This window comes from Daucus carota, chromosome 2, assembly GCF_001625215.2.
Source record: "Daucus carota subsp. sativus chromosome 2, DH1 v3.0, whole genome shotgun sequence".
Lineage (NCBI taxonomy): Eukaryota > Viridiplantae > Streptophyta > Magnoliopsida > Apiales > Apiaceae > Daucus > Daucus carota.
The window spans coordinates 34,580,463-34,596,207 of NC_030382.2; the positions used below are offsets into that span (position 1 = coordinate 34,580,463).

Here is a 15,745-nt window from a genome sequence, read left to right on the forward strand (position 1 = left end):
TCTTCGCAAAACCCAACTCAGATTTTTCAAACGAAAATGAAGTTTTTCCAGAAAGCCCAAACAAATCACCACATCATCAATCCAGGCCCTCTCCAATCCCACCAATCAGAGCAAAGCTTCCCAAACCCTTGTACACTTTCACCTCCAACACTTACCTATAAAACAAAACCCACATCTCCCATTCTCCCACACCAAACCTACAAATACAACAATCCATTTCACACATACAAAGATACACACACAAAGATGAGTGGGAAAGGTGCAATAACAAAGGGAGGCAGAGGCCAACAAGCAAAGACCAAGTCAGTGTCAAGATCCTCAAAGGCTGGCCTTCAGTTCCCTGTTGGTAGAATTGCCCGATTTCTCAAATCAGGCAAGTATGCTGAACGTGTAGGGGCTGGAGCCCCGGTCTATCTATCAGCTGTTCTTGAGTATCTTGCTGCTGAGGTAATGTAGGCTTTAATGGCTGCCCCATTTTTCTTTTAATTTCTGGGGTTCTTGATTTTAGTGTAAAGATTGAAACTTTATGTGTTTTGTTGAGGAATTTGACAACTAGGGATTTTTTGGTATATGGGTGCTTGATTTTGGGGGGAAGATTGGAACTTTATGTGTATTGTTGTTTACATTTGACAAATAGGCATTTTTATTATATGGGTTCTTGATTTTGAGTGTAAAGATTGAGGCTTTATGTTAATTTGTTGATTGAGGTTTGAGAAAATGGCATATTCAAATTATGGGGTTCTTGATTTGAAAGTAGAGATCGAGATTCATGCTTCTTTTCGATTGAAAGATTCAGCATTACAATATTTTAGGGTTTTTGGTTTAAGTATAAAAATTAAAACTTTATGTTTTTGTTTGCTGGTTGTTGATTAATATTTAACAGATTAGAATTTGGGGATTCTTAAGTTAAAACTGTGTGTTAGTATCTTGAGTAAGATTTAAGAAGGGTAATTTATAATATTTTTTTCGTCACTTATTATAGGTTCTTGAGCTTGCTGGCAATGCTGCAAGAGATAACAAGAAGAATCGGATTGTTCCGAGGCACATTCAGCTTGCTGTGAGGAATGATGAGGAATTGAGCAAGCTTTTGGGGACGGTTACTATTGCCAATGGTGGTGTGTTGCCAAATATCCACCAAACTTTGTTGCCAAAGAAAATGGGGAAAGGAAAGGATGAGATTGGATCTGCCTCACAAGAATTTTAGGGCTTTGGCAAGGTTTTGTTGTGGTGTTTGACTATTTATATGATGAATGGCGGGGTTTGATATTATCTGATTTGGTGTGGTCAGTTAATATACCCCTCATATCAGGATTGTTTGATTTATTCTAAATATAAAAATGCAATGCTTATTTTGTGTGGTGAATTAATTGATCTTTTAATAGTTTGTCTATGTTCTTTCATATTATGATTGCTCTTGGTCTTGTTTTGCCATGTTTGTGCTTGAATCAGCCAAGCACAGAGAGTCCCATTGACAAGTAGAGTCTGGAGTTTAATTGGTGGTGGGAGGGGGTGATTGTTGGGCATTGGATTATATTCTTGCGGCCTTCTTACTCTTATTCTTTCGCATTCAATAATGAATTGTGGCCTTTGGTCTTATAACATACTCTGGGTTTACTCTGGACTGTCATAATGGATAAATCCTGTCCAAGACCAAGAGTTAGATAGTCTGGCAGAATGAACCATGTGATTGAAGTTTTAAGTAGATGTATCACATTCTATCAGTATCACTCTTAGCATTGCAACCTTTTTACCAAGTGAGATAAGTGAAATTTAATTCGAAGCAAACTTGCATTTTACAAATTTGAAAAGAAAAAAATTGTACTGTACATAGAATATTGTTAGAACATGTCAATTATTGACGCTAATCATTGTACCATTGTTGAGTGATGCTGTGATTTTAGGACTTAGTGGGGGAAGGTTAGGTGCTGGTCATGAAATTACCTCTTTTTTTTAAACGCAAATTTGCAAGCATTGTAATATAATGAGACTTTGAGTAGCAGAGGTGCCCTCAGCTATATTCATATATATTATATTGATAATTTTTGATGTTTAAGTTTGTAAAGGTGTTTTAGTGATCATCTTGCATCGCTTTACAAGGAACTTTTCCCCGCACTTGTTTTGTTTATTTACAATAACTTTTTAAGGTGTTCTGGTGGTCATCTTGTTTAAATTTACAAGGATCTTTTCCGATTTAACTGTATATGTGTTTTGGCATTCATCCAAATTTCATATATAGAGTTTTAAATAGACAGTTGGCAAGCTAAGCATATATTATATGTTATGCATGTCTGTAGGAACTTGGAAGTTCTCAGAACTTTAAGCTACATGTGCAGTGTAAGTCTACGGGAGGTTCTTAGCTGAAGAACAATCACCATGTACTCACTAATGACATGTACTATATAGTTTGAATTCTTCCAACTGCTGAATTGATAAGATGTGGTTTACTATGTGGTTAGGATACAAACAGATCCTGAACCTTGGAACCTCGTACATTCTGTCGATAGAGATGATTGAATATGACAACTTTTAGGAATATATTATCTACAAAAATTCTCTTTGACACTTTCTGCACAATTTACCTAGTCATGCTGTTTGCAATATGCTCAACAAACTACTATATTCTATACATAGGATACACATGAAAATTTGTTGGAAAAGATAGGCAGGTGACTGATAGGATGCTTCTGAAAATGACCTTGACACTTGAATTCAAAGTGAAAGAATATATATATGAAAAGAGCTTGCTGCTGATGAATTGATGTCAACAATTTGTAGTTTAGATTAAGCCTAAAAAAAGCAAAGACAAACTTAACTTTGATTATTGCATTTCATATGGGCAGGATATTTTGTTTGTTTAGGAGGGAGTGGTGTGGAAAGTAGAAAAAGTGTGTTTTGGGCTGATGAAATAATACATGTGCATGACACTTGACAGCATGATTGTTGGTGGATTTTCAAGCTATTTTCTAATGTATTCGTTGAGCATCTCCAACGACGTTAGTTATAATCGTTAGCTAAACAGGACCTGCAAGATATTATGTAAAATTTTCTGAACCTGGAAGACATTTTGCTTCAATGGTATTGACTATATTGGTTGGCTATAATTTAAAAATAATATGTTATTAATATTTTAAATTGTTAAAATAGAATATATCAGTTCAATATGATAATAAATGATGTGCAATCTTCCTACAGATTTTTTACAGACATGTAGAGGTTCGACAAATTTAGTCATAAGTTGACTAAAATTATAGACAACAGCTGAGTATGGTTGGAGTTGAGTTTTTCGAGTTGTTGTCTAATTTATTTTTTATTTTTAGCATAACAACTCACCTTTTAGCTAAGCTATTAATAGTATAAATGCTTTTTCAACCGGTACAAATTCTCTGGCATCCTCTTCTTCCTCCCTGTCCTTGCCAATCTGGAACTTATGGTCTCTTGTTTCTCAAAGTCTAAACTAAACAGTCTTCCAAAATTACAAAATATTAGTTTAAAGTATATGCGAACATTTGTTAATTTCCAAATTACTTTGGATAAATATGGGTCGTCTGAATATTTCAATATTTAGGATGAAATTAATATTAGCTTTAGCATGTCAGAAATTATTCTCACCTCAACAATAAAATTTTGCCTCTTCTTTAAAATCTGGGAAATCATTTGAATGTGTAACTAAAACAATATTACTCAATATTTAAAAATTGAACTTCTGAAACTTTTGCTAACAAAACCATCAATCAAATCTTCAAAACTAAAATTTGTTAGCATTTTCCCATAATGGAGAACAAAATATCAGTTTTAAATAATTCATGTATTACCATCTTATACATAAAAATACAAAATTGGCCCACTAACGACTACCCCATGCAATGATTTATTTATGAAAAATGTTTGGTGCACATAATTGTGTACAAAAACATGTACATAATGACATGTGGTGGATTTTAATTGGATGGCCCTCCTGCATTTACACCAACCACCCCAATTAAAACTCACCACATCACCTGCCACATCATTATGTACAAATTTTCTGTACACAATTATGTGCACCTAGCATTACTCTTTATTTATATTAGTTGTCCTCACTCCTCACAAATCCTCAGGGCAGGCCAATCAACAAGAATACTTGTTCCATTCAGCTAGATTATTTATAGAACACCACCACATAAATTTAGTGCCATGCTGCCATGATTTCAGTGAACTGATCTCATCAAACATGAACATAACTTCCTTTATCCATACTAAAATTCTAAAAAGAAACTGACACAACACAAACAATATTGTTTTCTTTCCAAAGAGGAGTTAATAAACACTAGTACTAAAAAAAGGATACTACTCCTATTTAAATGCCTAAGACAATTATGATGAATAAATGATGAAAGGAAAGCAAGTACAACAAAGACAGGAATTTATCAGAAAAGTGTTGGTCTAGCTGTCAACGTTTATCAACTGTTAACCCCTCTACTCACTCCGCCCAGACCAGACACAAAAAACACACACATACACACAAACAAACATTCACCATTTAGTACAGTTCACGAATCTTGGAGCTGTTCTTGCTAAAGATTCAAACTTTGTCAAACCCAGAACAAATCTTTGATATATGTCAAAACCCATTTCAAATTAGTGTGTTTTTATGTATATAAGTGGTTTTTAAGTAGTACAAGTGAGTTGTAATTGAGGGGTTGTGATGGCTACTTCTACAAAGCCATGGTTATCACCAGCTCCAAGTTATGAAGCTTTTGAAACATTCTGGGATACAGAAGAGGATGCCCCTGGTCCTCGTTGTGCTCATACTTTGACTGCTGTTGCTCCTACTAAAGTTCATGGCCCTCGTCTCATTCTGTTTGGTGGTGCTACTGCTATCGAAGGCGGCGGAGGAGCTGGAATCAGTACATTTCTTCATTTCCTGTATTTTTTTCTAGAGTACAAACATAGTTATGTGTTTATCTGTGTTTTTGTTTTGGTGATTGAGTCTTTATGTTATTGAATTTGGTTGTTTAGGGTTGGCTGGTGTGACTAATTTTGTTCATTCTTATGATGTTCTGTCAAGAAAATGGACTAGGTATGTTGAATTTATGACTATGTCGAATATTTGGTAAAATGTTTAAAGTTTATGGAAAATTTTGTTAAAAGGACTCGAGGATTTTGTTGAAGTGTTGATTAGAGGTTGTTGTGTTGAATATACTATAGAATTAAACCGGCCGGTGAGCCTCCTTCGCCTAGAGCTGCACATACAGCTGCTGCTGTTGGTACCATGGTTGTCTTTCAGGTTAGTGGATATCCTCGAGTAATGAGAAAGTATATTCATATTTTTGAACCCTTGACCTCATGTTATCTAAAGAGGGTGATATGAACTACAGCGGGGTATCTACTAGGCTAGCCTGCAATGTTTGGATGACATATTGTGCATTTCTTGAGTTGTTTATATTTTTAACTATAATTGGAATCCGTTTACATTGCTAGGGGGGAATTGGTCCTGCTGGTCATTCAACAGATGATCTGTATGTTCTTGACATGTCAAATGACCAATTCAAATGGCATAGGTTGGTTTCTATCTGATTTATGAAATTTTGGTTTATCAATGTTGATTCTTTTTAATACCTACTGGCTTCTGTTCTGATGTAGAGTTGTTGTTCAAGGAGATGGTCCAGGTCCTCGATACGGTCATGTAATGGACCTGGTTGCTCAAAGATTTCTTGTTACTGTTAGTGGCAATGACGGTGAGGTCACCTTTTCGTTAATTTATATTTTAAGATGTTTATACACATTCATTAATCATAAAGAGCCGCCTTACATTTCTTGAGGAATCAGTCAGGCTACCAACTATTGGTGCCAATGAATATGTGAGATAATATCATAATATGTCACTTATACTAGTTTTTTAGTGCTTACTTGCTATTACGTCCAGTGTTTATCATGTGATTGCGTCATGACGTGATGTATCTCTTGACTTTGTAGAAACTTAAAATTGCTATGAGAAAATAAAGTATATGTACTTCTGTCAGAAAAAATCAGTAGTATCCATGATTTACCTCAACTAAACAACCTCCACTGTATTTTCAAAAAAAAAAAAAACAACCTCCACTGTAACTTATGTTTGAGTATCTCTAAATTTTAATAACCAATTTGCCTTCTATTTTCTTGAAAACAGTTGACTGAAATTAATCCTTCTAATTATGACTTCTGTTGTGAGAAGTTAATTTTTAGTAAACTAAGCTTGTGTCAGCACCTCTTCTGTTGATACTACGTTTATTTAATGCATAAATCTGTAAATTTTGATTTTCATCTCAACAATTTCTTTTCACATTTTAATTGTACACTGGGGTCTTCATAGAAGTAAATACTGTTTCCTCCAGGAAAAAGAGTGCTATCAGATGCTTGGGCTTTGGATACCGCTCAAAAACCATATGCATGGCAGAAGCTCACTCCAGAGGGCGATAGACCTTCAGCTAGAATGTAAGTTATATTTTTATCATAGATTTCTGATGCAGTGCGGAAGTGTAGGAAAAACAAGTGTTAATCCTTAAATTACTCTTACACGAGAAATCCTTGAAACCCTTAAATCCACAAGAAAAGATAAAGAGAAAACTCTTCAGGGTTTTTAATTTAATTAAAGATTTTTAACTGTTCCAGCCTTCAATGTTTTCCTGTTTTAGCATGGCCCTGCAGTACTCCTCAGCATGATCATGCAATCACATGAAAGCCTTTATTTCAATTTTATACGATTTCAATACATCTCCTACATCAATTTCTAACTGCTTCATCGTGTCCTAAGCAAGCTGTTTTAGTTCCTCTTGTTTTTACTGGTCTGATTTACTAATAGAACTCACTTGTGGAACTCTATCTCACCTAGTGGGTTTTCAGTACTTGAATGTAGATCATCTATGGTTAATACCTAACACTCCTTTGAGACTTATTTAGAATAAGCAAGCGCAGCACATTTCTTGTTACTCCCGGTGAATGTCTTAAGCTGAAACTGTCATTTCTAAGTATACTTTTACTTTCTTATGAGGAAATATTACATTAAGCTCTGGAAGGGCAATGTAAATGAAATATAAGTTTGTTACTGAAGGCATTTTATTTTCTACTTGATGTTATGTGTGGGATATTTGGGACATCATCAATATGCTAAACTTGTGTCGAGATCTTTTATACAATTAACCTCGGTTGCAAATGGCCAAATAGTTCTTGTAATGTATAAAATCATGTATCCAATATGTCTATTTATCTCTTCTTTGAGTGATACCATTTTTTTGCTTTCTTATGAATTTATTGCTTTGTCCTTTTGTTTTCATTTAGGTCATGTTCTTTGACGGTATTTAGTTAAAGATAGGACTATTTTTACTTTTAAGTAAATACTACTAGTTAAATATAGGACTGTTCTTACTTTTAAGTATACACTACTGGGAACAATTATATCCCAGTTTTATGGACACTCCTTACTATCCTTTTCATTTGTTTATTTTAGGCGGGGTTATTAATATCTAGAAAGAAAAACTGACAACAATTAGCTTGTGCGATGATTAATAAGAGCTATATGGATAAACTAGTCACACGTAGCACAAATAATTAGCCTTTCTAATCCCAGGGGTAGAGGTAAGGTTTGTGTGCATATTGCACTTTCCCAGACCTTATTTCTGAGTGGAATATAATGGGTACATTTTAGTTTTTTATGATGTTGCCTAATTGTATGAACTCTGTCGTAGCCTGGTATGCAAGATATTAAGTATCCAGCAGAATCTATCATGTGTCTCCCCCCCTCAGCTTATAAACTGCTACTAAATTTATTTTTTTTGTGTGTATAATCATATGTCTGAATCAGACCTTGGTGTGTGGTCCTTGTGATCCTTGTCGGGTGCTAGATAGTACATGACACTCAACTGTACTAGTTTCTGTATGGATTTCTCTATTTCATGCTGTGTTGAAGTGCCGAGTTGTAGGTATATCATGGTTAATAAAACTAGAAGAAATCCAATTACAAAAATGTATTCATTTATGTTAGTAAATGTCAGATAGAGAATTTTTATGAGAGTTCACTTTTAGAATTTACATTCGTCCATGTAGGTATGCAACAGCAAGTGCTCGCTCAGATGGCATGCTACTGCTTTGTGGGGGAAGAGATATCTCGGGAACGGTAAGGTGTTACATGCTAGTGAACCCTTCTATTACCAACCAGCAAACTATTAAATATTCCTTAAGGTTGAGGTCTTCGGCAATCTTTTGTTTTGTCTATTTTTTATTAACCCTTTAATTTTTTTTTGTCAGGTATTGACCCTTGAAGTTTAGTTTATTTAACTTCTATTAAATTATGTTTATACTTTCTTTAGTCTACCATTACGTACCAGTTACTCAATTTAAACTACTCTGTTACTGTGTGAAAGTTCACACTTTCTAAAATTACTTCCAGTGGTCAATGAACTAATTATAAGTCTAAACACCTAGAAAATGAAATTCGTCTTACTTTACCTGATTATGCGGATCGGTCACCAGCATATATTGGTTCGGATCAGTCACCACCATAAACTGGTGGTGCTACTTCTATTTTGTCTCCCATTCTTTCGTATAAATTATCATATCAAGAAAGTGATGGAAGAAAGATCTCACATTTTAATGTAGGCATATTTTTATAGTATTATATCTATTCTGGAATTTCCTGCACATTACTATATCAGAAAGGAAGGGTATTAGTAGGAGTGAGATGCCTTGCATATGACCAACAAATGAATGAAGATTGGTAACATATTCTCACAGGAGTTGCTTAAACATTAGCATGGAGTTCAAATTAACAGGTAGTCACATAGGTAGTAGATTGTGAAATCTGTTGAAGGTTTCGAAGAAGAGGCATGGTTGAACAGATGATCCTTCCTAGTAGAACCTTTTTTTTGGGTCATAATGTCGCTTCCTAGTAGACCTTATTTGATCTAAAAAATGTAGAAATTCTTTTATGGTATGAAATCACAAATTCTCTTAAATTTATTAAATTGTCTGACACTATAATATGTGTATGTGCCTCTGCAGCCACTAGCTGATGCTTATGGACTGCTTTTGCATAGAAATGGCCAGTGGGAATGGACTCTTGCCCCTGGCGTTTCTCCAACTTCAAGATATCAACATGCAGCTGTAAGTTTGAATAACATTCACAAATTTTCACTTTCTTTGGCATTATTTCTCTCTTTGGTTCTTGTTTTTTTAATTGAACTTTAATTTCTGCTTAAGCTTTCTGGACTGTAATAATTCGTAATTGGGTTTTGTATGGTGTTTGCATTAGACTTAAGACTTGTTATATTGGCATGACCTTTCAGTTCTTGTAATATAACTTGTTGCTAGCACAACTTACTTTGCTTTACTGGTTAGGTCTTTGTTGGCGCTAGATTGCATGTTACCGGAGGTTCTGTTAGGGGAGGGCGGGGAGTTGATGGTGAAGCAGCTGTTGCAGGTAATATGGGAATTAGGTTGCGACATTAATTGCAGTTGATATACTTTAGATTTTAAATTAGTAAAATCCTCAACTATTCTCTTTCTCAATGTTAATTATGTTATGGAAGTACTCGATACTGCTGCTGGAGTTTGGTTAGATGGAAATGGATTGGTAACTCCTTCAAGCACCAACAAGGGGACAGCTGAGCACGACCCTGCTTTAGAACTCTTGCGTCGCTGTCGCCATACTGCTGCATCTGTTGATACACAAGTATATATTCATGGTGGACTCAGAGGAGGTATTGGCTTTAAGTGTTTTCTTTAAACAATAATTTGATTGTCTGTTCCTTCTAAAACCTGCAGTACATATTACATAATCAGTAATTCTTCTATTCTTTAAGTGTCATCCTTCACAAGATTTGTTGGCACGACTTCTACTACGGGGTGTGCACTATGGGGCGTAAGCACACGTGCACATCAAATTTGACATGTTATTTGCTCTATAGTTATCCATTTCTACATGTAGGGATGACAGTTTTACCCGACCCGATGGATACCCGACCCGTACCGACCCGATTGGGTCTACCCGAACCCGATTTTTTTGGATCTGGATCCGGATCCGGATCTTATTTTTAGACCCGAAAGAGTTTGGATCTGGATCTGGATCTCAGGTATTCCGAACCGAGACCCGACCCGAAACCCGAAACCCGATTAAAACCCGATCCGAACCCGAGACCCGATAAAAACCCGATACAAAATATTATATATATATATATATATATATTATGTGTTTAATGTAAAGTATATATATTAAAATATTGTGAATTATTAGGTATGAATATTAACATTTTACTTAATTTTATATGCTCAATACATAATTTATATTTATTTCATCAATATTTTTCTCAGTTATTGTGCAATAAAAAATCTAAATATAATAAAATATAAAATATAAATGATAAGTTAAATGATTGTATACAATTAAGTTAACATGTTTCACGTGTTTATTGTATTAGACGAAACTTGTAAAACCCTTTTTTATGTTCCTAAATTTAAAAAAAAAAAAATCAGTCATCACATTTTTTATAGCTATATAATTTTTATTTTTTATTTAGGGCTCATTTGTTAACCCCTGGATGGAACTGAATGAGCTGAACGAGACATATGTTTACGATTAAGATCGTTTGTTATGAGTTTTTCAAGGCTGGACGACACCAAAATCCTCTGGAGGAGACCTATCACATAATTGAGCCTCTGTCGTCCAGATATGGGCCTTTAGCTGTGTTACAGGTTTTATTTTGAATTATAAGTTTTGTAAAATTCCATAATAATTAAGTATTTTGAATTGTTAACATATTTTCTATACTAATAAATAAATAATTATTCGAATCTATGTGTATACTTGGGAAAATAATATTACAAAAAAATTCATCAAATAATTAATTTATTTACATGAATAAAAAATGTGTTGTATTTTATATATATTTTTATTTATATATGTGTTCACTTTTATTTTTTAGTGTAATTTTATTTTTTATTTAATTAATATTTATATTCAAATATTCTTTTAATATAATTAAATTATATATATATATATATATAAATATAAATTCTTATCTCCAATAATTAATGTGTTTGTATATAATTAATCCAATTAAAAAATAATATATAAATGATTGTTCTTATTTTGAAGATTTTATTAATTTTTTGAATATTATATTATTATTATTATTATTAAATTTTGATATAATTTAATTTTATTTTTGAAGTAGATATTCATTTTATTATTCATTCAAATATGTAAAAAGAAATGGGTTAATTATCAAACTCATCACTGAAGTGGGCAAATGGTATCAATTTCATCACTGATCTCCACGGGGTCTCAAGTTGCTCACTAAACTCGCTTAATGGTATCAAACTCATCACTGCCGTTAAAAAAAGTAACGGAGGTTAAACGGAGTGACAGATTGGCGGTTGACGTGGCGCATTAATAAAAAGGATTGAAGAAAAACAAATGAAAAAAAATTAAAAAAAGTAGAAAATAGAAATGCCACATAATTTGAAGTTTATATGGAAATCAAGAATGCAAACTTTTTATTAAATTGATTTTAGGATATAATTATCTAAATAAATGTATGGAACTAAATTTTAATATAAAATTAACTAAACAATTAAGATTAACTTTTATGTTTTTTATTAGATTATAATTATTTTTGAATAATATTGAAATGTTTTATCTTATAATAAATTTTATTTATGTGAATATTATTGTTGGCAAAAATATATTTTTAAACATTATGTGTTGTTTTTGAAGATTTGGACAATATGTGTTGCTTCATATGTTAAATTTACATATATTTATTTTCATGTTTTTGTTTGGTACAAGAAACTCCAAAATAAATAGAAGTGTTAAAAATCGAAATGAATTTCTTGATGTTCTATATCTAGATTTTTCTTAAAATTTTAAGAAAGTTGGTGATATAAAAAAATTTGAAAATATTTTTTTGCCAAGAATAATATTCACATAAATAAAATTTATTATAAGAGAAAACATTTCAATATTATTCAAAAATATAATCTAATAAAAAACATAAAAGTTAATCTTAATTGTTTAGTTAATTATATATTAAAATTTAGTTCGATACGTTTATTTAGATAATTATATCCTAAAATCAATTTAATAAAAAGTTTGCATGCTTTATTTCCATATAAACTTCAAATTATGTGGCATTTCTATTTTATACTTTTTTTTTCTTTCATTTGTTTTTCTTCAGTCTTTTTTATTAATGTGCCGCGTCAACCGCCAATCTGTCACTCCGTCTAACCTCAGTTATTTTTTTTTAACGGCAGTGATGAGTTTGATACTATTAAGCGAGTTTAGTGAGCAACTTGAGACTCCGTGGAGATCAGTGATGAAGTTGATACCATTTGTCCACTTCAGTGATGAGTTTGATAATTAACCCAAAAAGAAATTGTGGTTGTTGAAACTACAACTTGCTTTAATTAGATAAAATACTTATATTAAATAATATATATCATGCATTATAATTAATAAATTAAATTTATCTTATAAAAAAATATCAAACTCATGAAATTTGTCATTCAGATAAAATAGATAACAAACGGCAATTTTTATTCACCATCCAGATTCTTTCACTCATTCAGATTTCAATCATTCAGAAAAAGTGGTCCAGATTTAACAAATGACCCCTTAATTTTATTTTTTAAATACCCGAATGAGACCCGAACCCGAACCGAAACCCGAAAAAACCCGACGGATCGGATCCGGATCTTCATTTTCCAGACCCGGACCCGAACCCGAAACGACCCGAAATATAATGGATCGGGTCTGGATCTTAAGAAACCCGACCCGACCCGACCCGTTGCCATCCCTATCTACATGTTATGATGGTTAAAGGTGTTAAGACAAACTAAAGATACAACATAAAACTTTTTTAAAGCAGTTCTAAAATTTTCAGAACAGTACTTAAAAAATGTAACTACATACTCCGGTAGTAATATTACCAGTTCTTTCTTTATTTGCTTTCTTGCTTTTTATTTAGAAAGAGTAGGGGATTTTTGAAATTACAGTTGAGGCTTGCTTCATTCCTTTTCTCTTAACATAGCTAGACCCTTTACCTTTCTTTGCACAGATTTGGTGTTGGACGATTTTCTCATTGCAGAGAACTCACCAGCTCGTTCTGACATCAATTCCCCTGCCTCGCTTTCTGAGAGGGCCTCCACTAGATATTCAGATGGCTCTGTCTCTTCTGGTGGCTTAAGGTTGTTTTTTTAGTAATTATTGCATAAGTTTCGGGTTTTACCAACTTTCATCTGAACATAATCAACATATGCTTGCTTCACATTTTATTGTAATTTGATTTTGTTGGCTCTCAAAAAAAAATTCTTGATCAAGTAATATGGTTTAGATAATTAGAAATATTCTGTCACTCAAATTCCAGGAATGGCAGATCCTTACCTCACTCTTCTTCACCAATATTCATACCTGTCTATGTAGAACCTTTCTGGAATTCTTCTTGTCATTCTCTGTCATCTCTTGTGAAGATGTGTTCAAGTTTTAGGAATCCTAGGTTCCTGTTGTAAAGTTTAAAAGAAGGGCCTTGGATGTTTCTTTTGCCTAATAAAATGGATTAATTTTTTCACACAACCCTCATTTTTCCTGGTCATTGCTCTTACTCGTGCCGATTTGGAACTTTGATGGACTGTTTAATATACTTCTATAAACAAAGGGAAAGAGAAATTAAACTGATTTAGAAGTAAAGTCCTATCTGATTAAACAGTGAAAAAGAGCAAAAAAACAAACTGATCTATTGCGGAAATATTTTTGAGTGGCTAACCATTTTATTGAGCTGAAAGGATCTACATATATTGTTTAGTGTCCCAACTGAATTTGAAATCAAAACTAAAAATCACAATTTTTCTTTTTTTGTGCCTGATGTGAACTCATCTATCTATGTTGACTCATTTTTTAATAATCGTGTTCATTCATTTTTGCCAGCATGGACAAAAGCTCTATGGCAAAACTGGCCGCCGCTTCTGCTGCAGAAGCTGAGGCTGCTAATGCTGTCTGGCAAGCGGCACAATCTTCATCTGGTTTTACTGAAGAAACAAAATTCTCAAGTAACAATACACAAGCTGCCGAGACTACTTCAGATGGTAGTGACACTGAAGCAGATGTTCGTCTGCACCCTAGAGCTGTATGAATCTTTGTTTTTTGATACTGATAGAGGGTTTTGTTTATCTACAAGCTTCAGAAATTCACGATATTTCCGATTTTACAGGTGGTTGTTGCCAGAGAGACTGTAGGAAGCCTAGGTGGAATGGTAAGGCAGTTATCTTTGGATCAATTTGAGAATGAAAGTAGGAGAATGATTCCATTGCATGACTTATCACATCCTACGAAGAAGTTTACACGGCAAAAATCTCCTCAAGGTCTGCATAAGAAGGTAAGCAACAAGTGGTTTGGTACATGTTTTTCCTTACTTTATCGTAAACCGGGAATTTTTAATTTTTTGTCAGGGGGGAAATGTATTATTGTCACTTTTTTTTTTTGCCGTTATAATTTTATTTACATCTTCGCTTGTCACAGATTATATCTATATTGCTTAGGCCTCGAAATTGGAAACCTCCCGTTGATAGAAGGTTTTTTCTGGATTCTTATGAAGTGGGTGAGCTTTGTTATGCGGCTGAACAAATTTTTATGCATGAGCCTACAGTTCTTCAACTAAAAGCACCCATCAAACTGTTTGGCGATCTGCATGGACAATTTGGGGATTTGATGCGGTTATTTGATGAATATGGATATCCTTCTACAGCAGGAGATATAACGTAAGTCTGAAAGTGAAGTTCGTACTAGCCTTAAGTTTAAATATTGCATGCTTTAGCAGAAGGCTATCGCCCACCTGTACACTTTAAATACGCTGCCACAATATAAATCAGTAGACTAGATGTACGGTTGTATTGATCATGGTGTGTTCAACAGCGATGGTGCTTCCAAAGGCTCCAGCTCAGCTAAGAAATTAGAAAGAATCAATACCCCCAGCTTTAGAAAATCTATTTTAATTTTGTGTTGGGCAGATCAGCGATTAAGAGAGAACTGTATTTTATTGATAAATTTGACATAAGTGGTCTTGAAATATCTCATGCCTAATGCTACTTAAACTTAGAATATGTATTGCTTGAAAAATAAAACTTCCTATACTCCATTCAGAAAAATCTTAGCGTTACCAAGTTGGTATAAATTATATTAATGAACTACCCAATTGTTACAAAAGTTTGTGATTTTAGACTCTAAGCAATGCAAATATATAGCATGACAAAGAATATTATGCAAGTGGTTATTATTACTACGGCCTTGGTAGATTTTTATCTACTTTCCCTTCTACAGAATATGTTCTTAGTGGTGGTCACTATTCTTTAATATACCAATTACAGTCACTTTGTGCTTCCTAAAGCGTGAATATAGAGGGAATTCGATTACAAGCTTTGCTAGCCTTCTTATAGGAATTGCTGAATATTATTTTCTTCTTCTTTCAGTTACATTGATTATCTCTTTCTGGGTGATTATGTTGATCGAGGACAACACAGCTTGGAGACTATCACTCTGCTTCTTGCTTTAAAGGCAAGCATCTACTTGACAAATCTGGTGTTTGGTTTCATTTTGCCATGCTTCATGATCTGACGGTATTGGCTCTTTGATGTAAAATTCAGATCGAGTATCCTGAGAATGTTCACTTAATACGGGGCAATCATGAAGCTGCTGATATAAATGCACTCTTTGGATTTCGTCTTGAATGCATCGAGAGAATGG

At 33.5% G+C, this 15,745-nt stretch overlaps 2 protein-coding genes across 2 annotated transcripts in view; both read left to right on the top strand.

Annotated features, from left to right (window-relative positions):
• The first annotated feature begins 82 nt into the window (after positions 1–82).
• On the top strand, positions 83–1,363 carry LOC108206782 (histone H2AX-like). Its single transcript, XM_017377189.2, has 2 exons — positions 83–447; positions 983–1,363. The coding sequence occupies exons 1-2, from the start codon at positions 247–249 to the stop codon at positions 1,202–1,204; spliced, it is 423 nt and encodes a 140-aa protein (XP_017232678.2). The 5' UTR covers positions 83–246; the 3' UTR covers positions 1,205–1,363.
• A 2,970-nt stretch (positions 1,364–4,333) lies between these two features.
• LOC108209702 (serine/threonine-protein phosphatase BSL1-like) overlaps positions 4,334–15,745 on the top strand; it is a 29,525-nt gene continuing 18,113 nt past the window's right edge. The window contains exons 1-16 of the mRNA XM_064087230.1: positions 4,334–4,886; positions 4,999–5,059; positions 5,188–5,266; positions 5,461–5,540; positions 5,623–5,717; positions 6,354–6,453; positions 8,062–8,131; positions 9,016–9,117; positions 9,352–9,433; positions 9,543–9,713; positions 13,068–13,197; positions 13,934–14,132; positions 14,217–14,381; positions 14,525–14,763; positions 15,472–15,556; positions 15,646–15,744. Coding sequence (XP_063943300.1) covers positions 4,685–4,886; positions 4,999–5,059; positions 5,188–5,266; positions 5,461–5,540; positions 5,623–5,717; positions 6,354–6,453; positions 8,062–8,131; positions 9,016–9,117; positions 9,352–9,433; positions 9,543–9,713; positions 13,068–13,197; positions 13,934–14,132; positions 14,217–14,381; positions 14,525–14,763; positions 15,472–15,556; positions 15,646–15,744 — 1,959 coding nt within the window. The 5' untranslated portion in view covers positions 4,334–4,684. The remainder of the gene's footprint in view (positions 4,887–4,998; positions 5,060–5,187; positions 5,267–5,460; positions 5,541–5,622; positions 5,718–6,353; positions 6,454–8,061; positions 8,132–9,015; positions 9,118–9,351; positions 9,434–9,542; positions 9,714–13,067; positions 13,198–13,933; positions 14,133–14,216; positions 14,382–14,524; positions 14,764–15,471; positions 15,557–15,645; position 15,745) is intronic.